At 38.8% G+C, this 15827-nt stretch overlaps 2 protein-coding genes across 5 annotated transcripts in view; one reads left to right on the forward strand and one right to left on the reverse strand.

Moving 5' to 3' along the window:
• galk2 (galactokinase 2) overlaps window positions 1–4686 on the forward strand; it is a 70876-nt gene extending 66190 nt beyond the window's left edge. For both annotated transcript variants that reach the window (NM_001005803.1, XM_031897817.1), the window contains 1 exon segment: window positions 4366–4686. In NM_001005803.1, the coding sequence (NP_001005803.1) occupies window positions 4366–4576 (211 nt within the window). In that variant the 3' untranslated portion in view covers window positions 4577–4686.
• A 2384-nt stretch (window positions 4687–7070) lies between these two features.
• Window positions 7071–15827, reverse strand: part of fam227b (family with sequence similarity 227 member B) — a 133696-nt gene continuing 124939 nt past the window's right edge. For all 3 annotated transcript variants that reach the window (XM_012959482.3, XM_004912606.4, XM_031899198.1), the window contains one exon: window positions 7071–7252. In XM_012959482.3, coding sequence (XP_012814936.2) covers window positions 7166–7252 — 87 coding nt within the window. In that variant the 3' untranslated portion in view covers window positions 7071–7165. The remainder of the gene's footprint in view (window positions 7253–15827) is intronic.

The raw sequence follows: 15827 nt of genomic DNA on the forward strand, positions 1-15827 counted from the left end.
AGAATTCTCCAGTTTCTGTAATTTAGATTTCCATACCTTAAGCCTACTAAAAAAATCTTTAAATATTAAATAAACCCCATAGGATTGCTTTGCCCTCAATAAGGATTCATTCTGTATTCATTGGGATCAAGTACAAGGTTCCGTTTCATTATTACAGAGAAAAAGGAAATCATTTTGAAAAATTAGAATGACTTGGAACTTTCTGGATAATGGGTTTCTAGTTAACAAATCCCATATCTGTAATTGCATAAGAGGGCCACTATATTGCACCACTTCCAAAGCAAAAATGAGAACATCAACACAACACACCTCCCAGCTGCCCTGTTAGTAAAAGGTCTCTCACATAGTCGCTGCACTACTTAGCATTTTGGTCCATAAATGTGTCATAAATAAATAACATGCCTATATTAAAGGACAAGTCAACTCAGAATATAATTTCTTGCCTAATAAAAGAAAAAATAATTCTAAGCAGCTTATATATATATATACATTCATTACAACTGTGCAATGGTTTTTGACTTATTTGTATATATAACTGCTATTAAAAGCAGTGTCTGTCTGTCCTTTTCTATTCTCTGGCATTTGAAACAATGTAACACAGACTGACAGACCTGACTTGCTGGAGGAGAATGATCTTTGCAACATTGTTTAAAAAGTAACAACCAGGAGTTCAGCAAATACTGCTTTCAATGACATTTACAAATATAATTTAAAGCACTGATTTTATATATTTTTTATAAATTCATATTGACAAGTTGCTTAGAAATATGTTTTCTTTTATAAGGTAAAAACTTTTTGGGGTTGACACGTCCTTTACGTGCAACACATGAAACAAACCCCCCCCCCCGCACTGACAGTCTCAAGGCAGGGAACTCATGTGCTGTTTCATGACTTGTAGGTAACACCGCAGAACTCCAGCAGCATCGCGTACAGAGAGACGCTCAATACAAATTCTCTGTTGTGTAGCGCTATTTAACCTTTTGTTGTTCAGATCAGAACAGTAATAATGATCAGCCTGTTACATTTTCAGGCCCATCCACTGATGTAGAATAGTCCCAGGGTTTAGGAACGAGTGGTGTAAAGCGTCAGTAACCTCCTTCCTGCAGAGAAATGGTTGAGGCCCAAGAGAGAATGGGGCTTATTTATTCAAGGCACATGTAGGTCTAATGCTTCACCCCCTTAGTATGATTGTGGGCAAGTTGCTTACTCAGAATATAGGTTTTATGTTGATTTTTAGTCCTGCTTCTTGGTTTTTTATTTACAGATTTGTAAATTCAGCCACCATGTTTATGAATTGTAATCATAAAACCTTTCTGAGAGCAATGGGGTCTCATTTCTAAAGTCACACGTACTAAAGCCTACGCCCGGCCCCAACTCATCACTCCAATGCAAAACAACACCCTGCCCCATATTTTTGACCACTTTAATGCTCTCCTGGAGAACTGCAGCAGCCAAAGAGCCTGTACCAACAGGAACCCAGTGGTAACGATACACAGTTGTGCCACTAATACACTATATTTGCTCTCACTAGCTCTTCAGGCAGTACGTCGCTGTACTAAGAGTTCTGCGCAGCTCCAAATTCCTTCCTTCATCTAATATTAAATGATGTTCTTGTACGTTTGTGTAGGCGCATTGCTGAGCAGGATCACAATTCTGTACAGATTTAGCAGACAGTGTATTTATATGAAGTTGTGATATTCCCCTCTGGGCACATGGTTAGTGTAAACCTGCCTGATCTGCGTGGGTTCAATAGCACATCCATTCTCTTCCCTTATTGAATGAGTTGATCAGCTAATCTCATCATATGGCCAGGTAATGGCTCATCCAGCCCTTTCCTAGAAGCAACGTGTTCAGCATGTGAGCTGATTGGGACATATGCATTCCTGTAATCTAAATAAATGCAGAATCGCTCACTGACAGACACCCTGAAGAAGGGAGAGGTGAGCAATGCATGTTAGTGCCCTTGCTGTGTACAACCCGCAGTTTTATGGAGTTCATGATCCCTGGTGGCCTGGATGATTTAGAGACACCAGACATGAATTCAAACTTTTAATTTAGAATCTGTGTAAATTGCGTGCAGGTTTGCATATATAACTTTGTACTGAACTCTGCACTGACTCTCATCTGCAGCTAAGCCTAATGCTAAATCCAACAATCTCTCAAGGGCCCCATTAGAGATAGAACATCTTGTATGAGCTCAATTATTCTTACAGTTCTGTCTCATCCCCCAGACACACAGCATTACTTTCAGTGTCATCTTGAGCACATAAAAACGAATATAATTGTCTCCTTGGAGTTAGAGTTTCTTCCATATACAGTATATGTAGAATTCCCATTTATTTACTTATATATTTGAAAATTGAGGTGCAGCAGCATCATTGGAACCTGAACAACATAGGAGAAATCTGCCTACAAGAAAGGATCAAATCTGCCCGGACAGTGTGCAAAGCTGGTCCCTTACTGGCCATTCCATAAGACTTCAAACTGTTATTGCTGCAAAAGGTGGCAGTGCATAAATACTTCCTATAGTAAAAGCCAGATGAACAAACTCATTGTGAGTATTGCTGGTTTGAAAGAACAGTGCCTGTTATTCTATACAATGAGAGAAAGAGGCAAAGGTGTGGGCACTGTATCTGTGCCTAACGGAGGGTTGTCTGTCTGTCTGTCTGAAGGAACCCTGTCGAGTGCCTTTCTGAATGCGTGACTGAAGGCAAATGAAACATTGATTGTCATAGGCAAAAACACAAACAAAGTGGAACAAAACCAAACAAGAAACAGGCAATGTTCCGAATGAAACCACGTGTGCCGTTCCTTGTATGTACAAGATGTCTGTATTATATCACTGCATGTTGCACTGCTTTGTGCTTAGGCTGAGTGCATGACATCTGGGCTGTGTCTCTCAGTCTGTGCGACGCTGTTCCACATCATTTATGCGCGCTCGTTAGCTGATTGACTCCATTGTTACAATTATTCTTACTGCAGTGAGCAATGCATTTTATTCCATAAACAATTCTGTACGGCACTGTGCAATCATGTATACGTTTCCCTCTTTATGTTCTAGCTGTGGCGCCATGTTTTGTGTGATGCACAGTCAAGCAAGGGTTGTGACTGCCAATAGGGCTGCTCCAGCCAGCGCCTCAGCACATACAGTCAGTCTAGCTTTCCTATGTTCCAAACTACTGATGAATAAATGTGGTATAGCGATTATAATATACGCCTCTTCTATACAGTCTGACGCATGAACCTTGTGGCGCTTTCATTATTTTCGAGAAAAGGCATCACTTTTAGTGCAGATGTAGAATGGCTTGTCTCAATCTGGTTGCTATAATCCTCATTATCTTCTATGCCAGGGTGATAAGCCTCATATAATAACCAGTAGGAGAGGTAGTATTGCACTCACAGGGGCAGTCAAGCTTCATCACCCCACCGTGGCTATTGCCAGCATCTCCCTCTAGATGTTCAGCTTGTAGGGAATCCTAGAAATTGAATTTGCTGGAGCAGCCAAGGTTGTCTGAGCCTGCATTAATACTATATTTGTAGCCTCTGCCTTTAACTTGGGGGTATATTTATCATGCTGTGTAAAAAGTGGAGTAAAACATTACCGGTGATGTTGTTCATAGCAGCCAATCAGATGCTTTGCTTTTATTTTCTAACTGTTGAAATCTAATTGCCGATTGGTTGCCCTGGGCAACATCACCAGTAATGCTTCACTCAGCTTTTTACACAGCATGATAAATATATCCCTCAGTGTAGCCAAAGGTGGGACTGTGAGAAGGCAGCAACATTTATTTATTAATTCTCACCCAGTATTAAGCTATTTAAATTTAGGTGGTAATTTATCAATTTTTGGGGGGCTAAAAAAACTCAAATTTGAGTTCTGGTTCAAAAAATTTGATTGTCTGGTATTTATTAAGTGCAAAAAAAACCAAAAACATGAATGTAAAGATTTGCCATCTAAAAGCCTGCGAGTTTCTATAGTAGTCAATGGGAGTGGTCATAGGCAAAGTCAAGCCGTATTCTCAAACTCATTTTTCGAGTTTGTAGAGCTTGTAAACTCAAAAAATTTGAGATATTCAAGTTTTTACCAGAATGAGTTTTCCTTATTAATAAATAAGTGACCATTTGATATGTGAGTTTATTCGATTTAGAAAAACAAACTCAAATTCACAAGCTTGAAAATTCATAAATAAGCCCATTAGTGATAATTTCCATTTTCTACTTCTAGGACACCAGTGATGTTTGTGTCCCCTGCCTTGATAAACGTAGTCCGTTCTGCTCATCTTTTTCTCTGTAAATAAAAGGGGTTTTTTATATCTGTTTCTTTATGCAGCGTTGCTAATAAATCCTGTGCTGTTTGCTCTATAGGAAATCAGGGGCTGTGGGTTCCCGCCTGACGGGGGCTGGATGGGGAGGCTGCACCGTCTCTATGGTTCCAGTGGACAAACTCAGTGACTTCCTTTCCAACGTGCAAGATTCTTACTACAAATTGGAAGACCGAAGGTTTGCGCTGCTGGAAAAGAGTCTCTTTGCCACAAATCCTGGACGCGGAGCAGTGGTTCTTATGGAAGCAGAGTAAACTTTGTTCCAATCAAAAGTATAACTTTGCTCCATTCAAAAGTTTTCACTGCTTTGTAGCATTTTAAGCATATTTTTCAAATGAATAAAAACACATATTATTTCCTGGGATTGTTTTATGGCTCTAGTAGCATTTGTTTGCAAATAGGACCTAAGCCTTGTGAAATAATAAGAGGCACAAAGTTTGCCCAGGTGTAGTATCCCATAGCAACCAATAAAATGCTTGCAAATGTGCTGCGCCTAATGACGCAAACCGCTAGGGAATCCTGGAGCCGCTACCAGTTCCCCAGTGCACATGATTCACCAGAGGGGGCAGCACCGAGTGCAGCTAGGTGAAAGTGCAGTGGTTGTAAGTTCTTTGTCATTTAAAATGCGCGGAGTTGGGTACAAAGTGCAATAAACAGACGAAAGCCCATATATTTTGCACTTTGCACCGTACCCCACAATGAGTGCCACAGATGCAGGTCTCTTGAATGGAGCTCAGGGACCTGTACCTCCCCAATAAATACAGTTCAGCATGTACCAACTATTCCCTAAGTGCATTTGGCACATAAGAGTCATTTTGTACCCCTTTGTGCAGTGGGGGATTTTGCACATGACCCCCTATTGTTTTTCCTTTGGCAAGTGGGACATGTCAGGATAATCTCCTACATAGATAGGAAGAAAATGTGTTTGTCTTATGTCATTTTATTAGAAATGTATCTATAAGAGTGAAAGGAGTTACAGGAGTAATGGCACAACTCTGTTCTGCTCTATTACGTTCCCAATTAAACTTTCTAAAAAGTGTTTGAATATTTTACTGCACAAATTTGAAACTGGAACACGATTGGTCAAACTTTTTTCCCTTAGGCCAATGGCATTTGTTTGTTAAACATAGATGTAACAAGTGATAGTTCCATGTGGATTGTGTATAGAGATGACATGAGGGCAAATTTACAAAAAAAACATTGAGCGGGTGAATAAGTGTCGCTGTCCGAGGTGCTAGAGAGACAGAGAGAACTCACAAGGCCCTTCATCTGTCACCAGCTTTGGTTCCACTCACAGACAGACATTCACCATTCAATAAGGTGCAAATAGAAAATATCTTTACTGCCATGATTCATACTACTGGACAATAACTGGGGGGAAATGCTGATGGCACAAATGTTTATATAACAACTTCCTTTATCAAGACTTCCTTTTTATGGTAGATCATCTTTCCCTTCACTAAATTATTTTCCAGTTCTTCTATGAATTGTTCAGATGGGTATAGTGAAACACTGTACATTGCTTGTTACTGTTGTGCGTCCTGCCCATACGAGGCCACAGCCTGCGTTGTAGCCTCCAAGCTTTGCTCATTTACTCCTTTGATGTCACATGGCACCTAAAATGGTTTATTGTTTTGATTCAATGAATACAAACCAAAATGGGCTTTGCTAGTTGTGATTAAGGAAGGGACCCAAGCCAGCAGAGTCCATGTAAGGGAGAAGAAAACAATACATGTAAAGGTGATGTTTTTATTGTTATTTTAATGATTCCCCCTTCTATTCTGCCTCCCTCCAAAATGGGATTTCAAATCCTGTCTGGTTTCTAGAGTGCGTGCGAGTACTTACATCATACAAATCAGTTTCAAGGTTCAGATTCCATTCAGCAAATATTCTTTTATATCTACATCAAGATTTATAGTGATTTCTATAAAAAAATGTTCTTTATTGACAAATGTTTAAATGATGTGTAGAAAAATGACACGAGTACAGAAGCAAAGCATACATACCCGAGTGCCTGAATACAGTTTTAAATAACATTAACTTATTAGTAGGAGGAAACTTGGCAGAGAGCAATATATAAATGGGTGGAACAAGGTAGGAGAGAGGGACACAAAGAGGGGGGTGCTACTGTACTAAAGGACAAAGTCTGGTATAATCAGAAATGTAAGGATTAAAATGATTCTCCCTGCTATCTACACTCTAATGAATATTGGGACAGGTTTAGGAAATACAGTTTTCTCACTGAATTGAATCTGTCCCTTTATTTGCTATTTGTGTGGTACTCTTTTCTTCCACAGCTGATGGCCATGTAAGTTAGGGACAGCCTTTGCATATTAACAAAACCTCTTGTTAGCGCCGATGGCTTTTTGTGGGTCCTATCACTGCCATAGACAAACACTTTCATTGGTCATTTACGTGAGCAGCCAGAAAGCAGTAGGTGGCACACTTACAAAGGATGAGCTTTAGGCTAATAGCACATAGTATGTATTGCAGCCCACACTAAATTCCCCCCAGCGTCAGAAAATACCTTGGCAGTCAGTGTAAATCTGTCAGGGCTAAAATATTTGAATTGTATAATTGCACGAAAATGCAGAAGGAATTTTTACGAGGAGATTCACAGTAACTTCTATGCAAAGGTATTTTCTGACATTGTTACCCACACTGCAGGAGATCTAGCGCGGCCATCACCCTTAGGGTTATAGGAACCGGAGTTGGGAAGGTGTCTTCTGCAAAAGTCTGAAACGTCTATTCATAAATGCAAAAAGATGTAATGAACTTTATTGATTTACATTTAAGTAAACATTACGTATGAACTCAAAATAAGAAAATCTAGAAATAGTGGATCATTCATGATCTTTGCCTGAATCAATGACTTCTTGGATTGTTAACTTATCTTTCATGAACATCATGCTGGAAAATGGGGTCATTTGCTGCAGAAATGAGAAAAGATCAAATCAGTTAAGATTAATAGGACAATATTAATACAGGGAGACTGAGTTGACACCTGAAATCACAAAACTAGAACAAAAAACTAAATCAGAAACATGTAATAAGGAGATTCATTCACAGTATTCATATACAGGTATAGGACCCATTATCCAGAATGCTCGGGACCAAGGGTATTCCGGATAAGGGGTCTTTCCGTAATTTGGATCTCAATAGCTTAAGTCTGCTAAAAAATCAATAAAACATTAATTAAACCCAATAGGATTGTTTTGCATCCAATAAGGATTAATTATATCTTAGTTGGGATCAATTACAAGGTTCTGTTTTATTTCTACATAGAAAAAGGAAATCAGTTTTAAAATTCTGAATTATTTGATTAAAATGGAGTCTATGGGAGACGGGCATTCCGTAATTCGGAGCTTTCTGGATAACGGGTTTCCGGATAAGGGGTCCGATACCTGTATCAGCAAAACAAGCAACCAATAAGCCCTCACACCTGCCAGTTGTGCACATGGAAACAAATAATGACAGAGGGGTCTATCCATAATCTCACATACATTGGATGAAGATAGAAATGGCATAAATATTTTACACAAATAATTCCATCATCTGTTATTTAATACTGAAACATTTTAACAGTAAAGTCGCTGACCTAGCTTGGGGGGGATGGGGGGGCGGAGACATTTGTAACTGAATGACCTGAAAGGTGAACGACCTGTTTAAGGCATTGTATTGTCCCTCTGGAGCCAAGTATTGCTATTTGGTGTGGCTTTATTCCATTTAAAGGTCTTCCCTATGTTACATTAGCCATTTCCATTTGGGTTGGGCTCATTATAGTTTCTTCAAAAAAGGAGGCAATTACCCTAATAGTATTAATAATAGATGAGCCAATCTCCTGCTTCACTTAACTGTAAAATTAGCAAAATAGCGAATCACAAAATGCATTGAAGTCAATAGGCGGTTTTTGTGGCTACCGCACAACTTTTTTTTTTTTTTACCACATGTCCTTTTTTCTCAATCCAAATACATTAAAGTCAATAGGTGTTTTTTCTCTGGCAAAAATTCCCTGTGACAAAAAAATTTCACAGTTTCGCAAAAAAATTTGCAGATGGTGAAATGTGAAATTTGCGCATGAATCGCTGCCTGGTGAAAAAATGAGCTCATCACTACCTACTATTACTATTACTATGTTCTGCTGAGGCTCTTATAACTGTTACTGAATTCAGTTCTAGAAATAAAAGTCTGCTGGGTTTATTAGTTTGGGAATATAGACACTGATGGATGCATCTCATAGCTTTATGGGGTATCTCTCTGAGGGACTAGCAGTAACATAAGATGATAATCTAACTATCTTTTCTTTTTGTCCCAATTATGGGACCAATATGATGGTTAAAGTGGGTCCCCTCAATCCCCTCCCTAAAGTTTTAAGTTTCTTAGTACAGTAGAAAATGGTTTGCAATGCTGACTGACTGAGGAGAGGGACACTGCTCTATTCAGTAAGTGCTTGCGCCTGGCTAATAATTAGCTGCGGGCTGCCTGCTTCATGTTCCCAGCCAGCTGATATTCCTGGGTAACAGAGTTCTTAAGGTATAGCCATTCGGATTGAAGCCTCACATGCTCTCCCAAATCAGATCAACTTTTAATAGTTTCCATAAACAGTTTTAAACCTTTTAAAATGTGACCAATAAAATGAGCTTTTATCTGCATTCCGTACTGCAAAGCTCTAAGTGCGAGCAGTGACCTGTAATAGTCGGAATGATCCGAGAGTTGCTGTATTAGATAACTATTACTGGCATCACAAACTCCGCTCTTTATTTTTCCACTGTAGAAATGTGAATTTTAGTTATGGGTGAGTAATTTCCACTTTAATGTTTCTATAGTTATATATCGCAGGATGCATTAGGAAAACAAAGTCTTTTATATTACACTGCTCAGTTGTAAATGTTTAGATGCACATTACTGATCTCTGCTAATGTTTGTAAAGCACATCCGCCACTTGTATAATCAAAACCATATATTGCACAAAATGGAAGACTCATAGAGGGAGTAATCCGACAGGTTACAAGCCTTTACACCACAAGTCCATCATTACTAGCATCCTAGGAATGTCTTACTTTAAAGGACAATGAAAGGTTAATATAAATTAAAAGTAAGTCTAAAGGCATTCTATTTAAGTACTTACTGCATATCTAAATTCCCAGATCCCTGCTTGCTTCTCTGAGATATGGTGCTGGCAGCCTACAGCAGTGTGAAGCCTACAGTGACATCACTGAAATCTCTCTCCCCTTCCTGTAGGCTGCCAGCGGCAGCCTTCCTATTCTCTGAGCATGTGTGTAACTTGATCCTGTCTCCTGAGCTACACATGCCCACCAGCCAATCAGAAGCGGATCTGGCAGAGGGGAGGGGGGGAGGGAATGAAACACATGTGCAGTATGAAGCAAGGAAGGAAAGGAAGGGAGAATACCTTTTTAGAGATGGCTGCCTGTTCTAGAAAATGTGAAGTAAGTGTGACTGAGTAAATATTTGATTAGGTGAGCCAAAAGTGTGGCGTTTTTACTAAACAATAGGAGGGCTATGGGGCAGTATGCTTTTTACATTTTGACTTGCATTCTCCTTTAAGGAACCCAGGAACATGGGTGCTCAGTACCTAAAGCTAATAATAAGCAATATTTTTTACGCATGGGTGCTGTTAGTTTTGGAGAACTGGTACCCCATGCCTAGTACCCAGCGTTCACTGAACCTCTTCAATTCTTTAAGTATTATGACCAATCAAGTCTTGGCCCCTATAGATCAAACAGCTTTGGTGGCAGCCTCCTGGGACCAGCACTTTTACTTATTATTCAGCAATATTGTAGGTACTAGCACCATGCAGCAGATTTGGGCTTGTGGTATAGGTAGAAATCAGTCTTATAATAAAAGTATGTTGCTTTCAGCAGATCCACTTGCTGTTTATTTGAAGTAGCACAAGAGAGAGAACACCCATACTGTTAAATTGATTTCATGGCACTGTTTGCTTTAAAGTCATCAGAAAATGTATCAACAGTCACACGTACTTCATAATGTTTGCATTTACTATTTATAGTGGTCGCTGAATATTTCCATGCTGTATATCATGGATGTAACCCTTGACGAACCGCCATCTGTTTTGATGCACAGACCCAACATGGAAGCTGGAGGCTGCATGTTATACATATACATCAAATGATTTACACCAGAAAAAAGCTGTAGAAAGTGGTGTTAAATAAACAGTACATGAGATTTAATGCAAAGAATCACAACTTTAGAAATAATTTATACCAAAGAGCTACTTGCAGTATTACTAATATTCATTATTACTATTAACAGTTTCATTAAAGCCATTAGTTATCATGAACTCAGACCTGGTGTAACCCAAGTCAGTGGTTATTTACACTCAGTGCACAATGGTGCTAGAGTGACAATGTTTGGTGAAATTCAATGCCATATTCTTCATCATCATCATCATCATAGGATCAGAGGGTCCTGTTCACAAGAGCTTGCAATCTGTGTCTTTAAAAATAATCAACTCTCGAAGTGAAAGGTAATATTTGACAAAACCCATAAAATATTGATATGGCTGAAGACCCACTAAAGCAGGACAAAAGCAACTTTAGCAGGATCCATGCCAGAGCCCTTAGAGGAGATAATATAGCCCAGAGAGGAGATCTTTGGCTGATGAAAGGAGCATATTCTGATGTTAGCAGACAGATGCTTTTCTCTCAAATACTAAAGGACATGTATAAAATGTGCCCCTCTTCAGTAGAGAAAAGCAGGATATTGTCTACAAAGAACATGAAAGACAGAAGATAATCTCAAAGATAGTTAGTAATAGTCTTGTAAGACAGCAGGAACATTGCAGGGATGTAAGGGTTTAATGAAATATTTGTAATGTTTGTTATGAACATTGAAAGAAGTCTCCCACTCAGCCCCAGGAAGGATGTGGACTAATAAGGAGGTTTCCCAAGATATCAATTTGGAGAAAATCTTAGCCCCCCCAAAAATAATAATGAATTGCAATAAGTTAAGAAGGTAATGGCTTTTGATGGTCACTTTTTTTAGATCAACAAATGGTCTCAAAGCCTTTTGTTAGCATTAAGCCAGGTTCTCCTCTATGTAGCCTGAATTTCAGAGTGAGACAGAATCAGCAGCACATAGCATATAGTTTGTGAAGTGATGCTAAAAGATATCAGCATAGTCCTAAAAGAAGTTTGGAAGATGGTCCTTGTAGCAAAAATAGAGGAAGCGAGGGCAAAGCAAAGCAATTAGAGCGCAAAAATTGTTTCATTGATCTAAAGACCAGTGCAATCTGGGATTTTGATGCTCTAAGCCAGGGATCCCCAACCTTTTTTTACCCGTGAGCCACACTCAAATGTAAAAAGATTTGGGGAGCAACACAAACATAAATACGTTTCTGGGGTGCCAAATAAGGGCTGTAATTGGTTACTTGGTATTCCCCTTTATGGACTGACAGCTTACAGGAGGTTCTGTTTGGTAATACACCTGTACACCTGTTTTTTATGCCACCAAAACTTGCCACAAAGCCAGGAATTCAAATATAAGCATCTGCTCTGAGGCCACTGAGAGCAGCATCCAAGGGGTTGGTGAGGAACATGTTGCTCATGAGCCACTGGTTGGGGATCACTGCTCTAAGCTAATCAAAGTATACTAGGAACTGAAGGGCACCTGATCTAAAAAGACTTTCCACAAGCATAAAAGTTACTGTCCTATCCACTGTATAAGCAGACATGCAACCATCAAGGCAGGGTATGGAAATTTTCAAGTGGCTCTGAAATTCAGAGAGATGAAGATAGTCTATGAATCAAATGAAAAAGTTAAGAAAGAAAGTTTTCCCCTGAATGCTTAAGCCAGGAAAGTTCTCCCAGGAGAGACTACTCTCTTATACAAAGTTTCCCAGTGTAACTGGGTGGGAGCTCATTGGACCTGCAGTACAGACACAATCCCACAGGCCATCATCAGGTCTCCTTGAGCAGTAAGTCAGCATGGTGTCTTTTGCAATGTAATAAGGTCTGTAATGCTGCATAAGAATTGAGTTCATGCAGGATGATGATGATGATGATAATGATCATGAAAACAAAACTTTAATGAAGAGGCTAGTTTGATAAATAACTTTTGTGGGTTTTTTGCATAATCTTTGGTACTGAAAAGTAGATAAATAAGTCCACAGAGTTTTTCTGATTAGATCAAACATAATCCTAAAATGAAAGTAAACAGTAATGCTGTATGAGTTGTAATTAGACGAAAACTAATGAAAGGCTAACAGAGCAAATAAAGAAAAAAATTCTTTTGCAGGCTAATAGCTTGCCGAGTGTAATAAAGCCTCTAGCCATGAGGCCTGCTATGTGAATGGCTTGGTACCGCTACAAGAGGAAGGTTACTAGGTTATTGCAGTGTATTCCTAGATAAATAAGCCACAGGCTAAGCGGCTGCCTAAGTGAATAACATGATGACTCTAGTGAAGAAAGCTATTGATTCCAAAATACTTTTATAAATAGAAAAGGGAAATGACATAAAAGCAAAACAAATGGGAGAAATGTAAATAAAATACATCCATATCACAAACCAGGCAGGCCAATTACTCATAAGAAAACAGAGGAGACTATCATTTCCCTGTGGTGCATTGTACAAGGGGTCTGTTTGTTTGCTGATAACTAGTCACTGATTTCCAAATGCAGCAGCAGACATATAGCAGGAAAGTATGCTCTCTTTCAGTGCATAGCTGTAAGCTGGGTGTGTGACAGGGCTCGGTATTATGTGGCTCCCCTGACCAGTGTCATTTCAATTAATTGGTAGTAGGATGTCCTCGCAGGACAGGGAGCCTAACACCAGCTCTATTCACTGCCATCACTTTATCATAATGTATTCTGTTCTGTTTATGTTCTCTTCTTACTTAAATGATTATGGTGGTGTGGGTTTTAGGAAAGACAAAAAGAAAGAGAATTCGGGATGATGGTAGACAGGGAGATTGGCCACCAGCAGTTAAAACTGCTACAAATCTTCCTTAAATAAAGTAAATCACCATTTGGAAAATATACACATTGCTTTGTTTTCTGAAGTCACCCAAAGGTGGGAAGATTTGGGGGAGATTTGCCAAAAAAATTGTCAACAAAACAGTTAAGGCTTAAGGGAAGCGTTTGACTTGGATAAGTCTGGGCATAACTAGGTGTGGCCCTTATTTTCAAATTCAAATGCCAGGAGGCATCACAATACAGGTATAGTTATCTGGAAACCTGTTATTCAAAAAGCTCCCAAATTATAGGAAAAGGCCCTCTCCTGTAGACTTCATTCTAGCAAATAATTACATTTTTTTTAAAAAATAATTTCCTTTTTCTCTGTAATAACTAATCAGTACCTTGTACAAATAAGCAGTATGCTGATCTTTCTTTACAGAAAGACTCCTTTCCTGGAAATCTCCAGGTCCCAGGCATTCTGGATAACAGGTTCCATACATGTACTCTGTTTTATCATTAATGTACATATATAAATATACAGTGTTTCAGACATTTAAGAAACGATTCAGTATTTTCCTGAATAGAAGGAATAATAATACATGCTCTCTGTTTCATTGTGTCACACATAATGTGCACCCATAACTAGAAATATTATTTAAGGTGCCTGCAAATCATATTAAGCATTGCACAGTATACTGTACACTGTTGGCTAAATAGTGGCCAAGTTGAAAATCTGTAGAAAAATCTGTATTCTGCAATTTTCTAAAATAGACACTTCTTATATCCATTGCAGCTAAAAACATGGTGCTTTGCATGGAAAATGTTTTCTTTGTGCATTGCACTCCTTTTGTAAATGAGGCGTACTATCTGTTTTTTGAATGAAATATGATATAACCGCACCACTGGTCGAAGTCCCAAATTGGAGCAGACATTTCCCAGTACTCCTTTGCTATGTGTTGAATTTTTGGGCAGTAGCAATTCTGACACATTTAGAACATCTGCAAATTGTTTAGTAGATCACATTGCCTGAGTCGGATTCTTAGCTATATTTATTTTATAGGATAACTAGTGGCTTGTCCAAGACTGGCATTACTGTGGCCATGATTAACAAGCTCTGTTTGTTACTTTAAATCCCAGTCTAGAAATACAATTCTTATATTATCTCATAATGCTGCAAAAACAGATGTTTCTGCTTGTGTTAAATCAGGAATATATTCTGTATAAAGACCAATGTTGCTGGAAAAATCCAATGGACCTGCCACGCGGCTTTAGATAGGTCCCAATGAAACGTAATTTGGGAAGTAACAGTATTAAATGAACTCATAACTTTAAAATGAAACACAGCTGTTCTAGTCTGTTTCAGTTAACCAGTTTTCCGTGACTGCTGAAAAATTTTGGGGAGCCATAAAAGTCTGGAGATTCTCATTTTTTCAGTATAGATTCTATATAAACAAAACAAATCAACCTAATCAGGCTGTATAAGGACATTTTTTCAGTGGATTTGGATTTTCAGCTTCTGTGCTGAGGTGGGCTTAAACTAAGGGGCTGATTTACTAAGACACGAATTCCAACCGAATTGGAAAAATTCCGATTGGAAAACGAACATTTTGCGACTTTTTCGTACTTTTTGCGATTTTTTTCAGCGACTTTACGACTTTTCGGAAATTATCGCGACTTTTTCGTTACCAATACGATTTGCGTGAAAAAACGCGAGTTTTTTGTAGCCATTCCGAATGTTGCGCAAAATCTGGCGATTTTTTCGTAGCGTTAAAACTTGCTCGAAAAGTCGTGCCTTTTCCGTAGCGTTAAAACTTAAAAGGCGCGATGTTTCGCGCAAGTTTTAACGCTACGAAAAAATCGTGACTTTTTGCGCAAGTTTTAACGCTACAAAAAAATCGCCAGATTTTGCGCAACTTTCGGAATGGCTACGAAAAACTCACGTTTTTTCACGCAAATCGTATTAGTAACGAAAAAGTCGCGACAATTTTCCGAAAAATCGCAAAATACCGATCATTACGAAAAAAACGCAATCGGACGCATTCGGCCCATTCGTGGGTTAGTAAATGTGCCCCTAAGTGTAACACCTATGTGTTGGCAGGGTTTCTGGTAAGGAAGATACAAGTAGATGTAACAGTGCTAATAAAGTGTCAATTACAAATGTACAACAATTCAAAGAAATATTGGTTTGGTAATTTGTTTACTGACAAACAGATGGAGCAACTTTGCTTTGCCATCACGTAGCCCACAATACAGTATGTCACAATATGTCACAATGTTTATTTTAAAGGAGAGGCAGCAATCTATTTAAATGGAATGACATGGTGGGACATGATGGACCATCTAAGTCCAATATCTTATTTCCTTTCATCTGTTTAAATAAGTCCAACTCTTAGGGGCTGATTTACTTACCCACGAACGGGTCGAATGGAGTCCGATTGCGTTTTTTTCGTAATGATCGGTACTTTGCGATTTTTTCGTATGTTTTGCGATTTTTTCGGATTCTTTACGAATTTTTCGGATCCAATACGATTTTTGCGTAAAAACGCGAGTTTTCCTATCCATTACGAAAGTT

Source organism: Xenopus tropicalis, chromosome 3 (genome assembly GCF_000004195.4).
Source record: "Xenopus tropicalis strain Nigerian chromosome 3, UCB_Xtro_10.0, whole genome shotgun sequence".
Lineage (NCBI taxonomy): Eukaryota > Metazoa > Chordata > Amphibia > Anura > Pipidae > Xenopus > Xenopus tropicalis.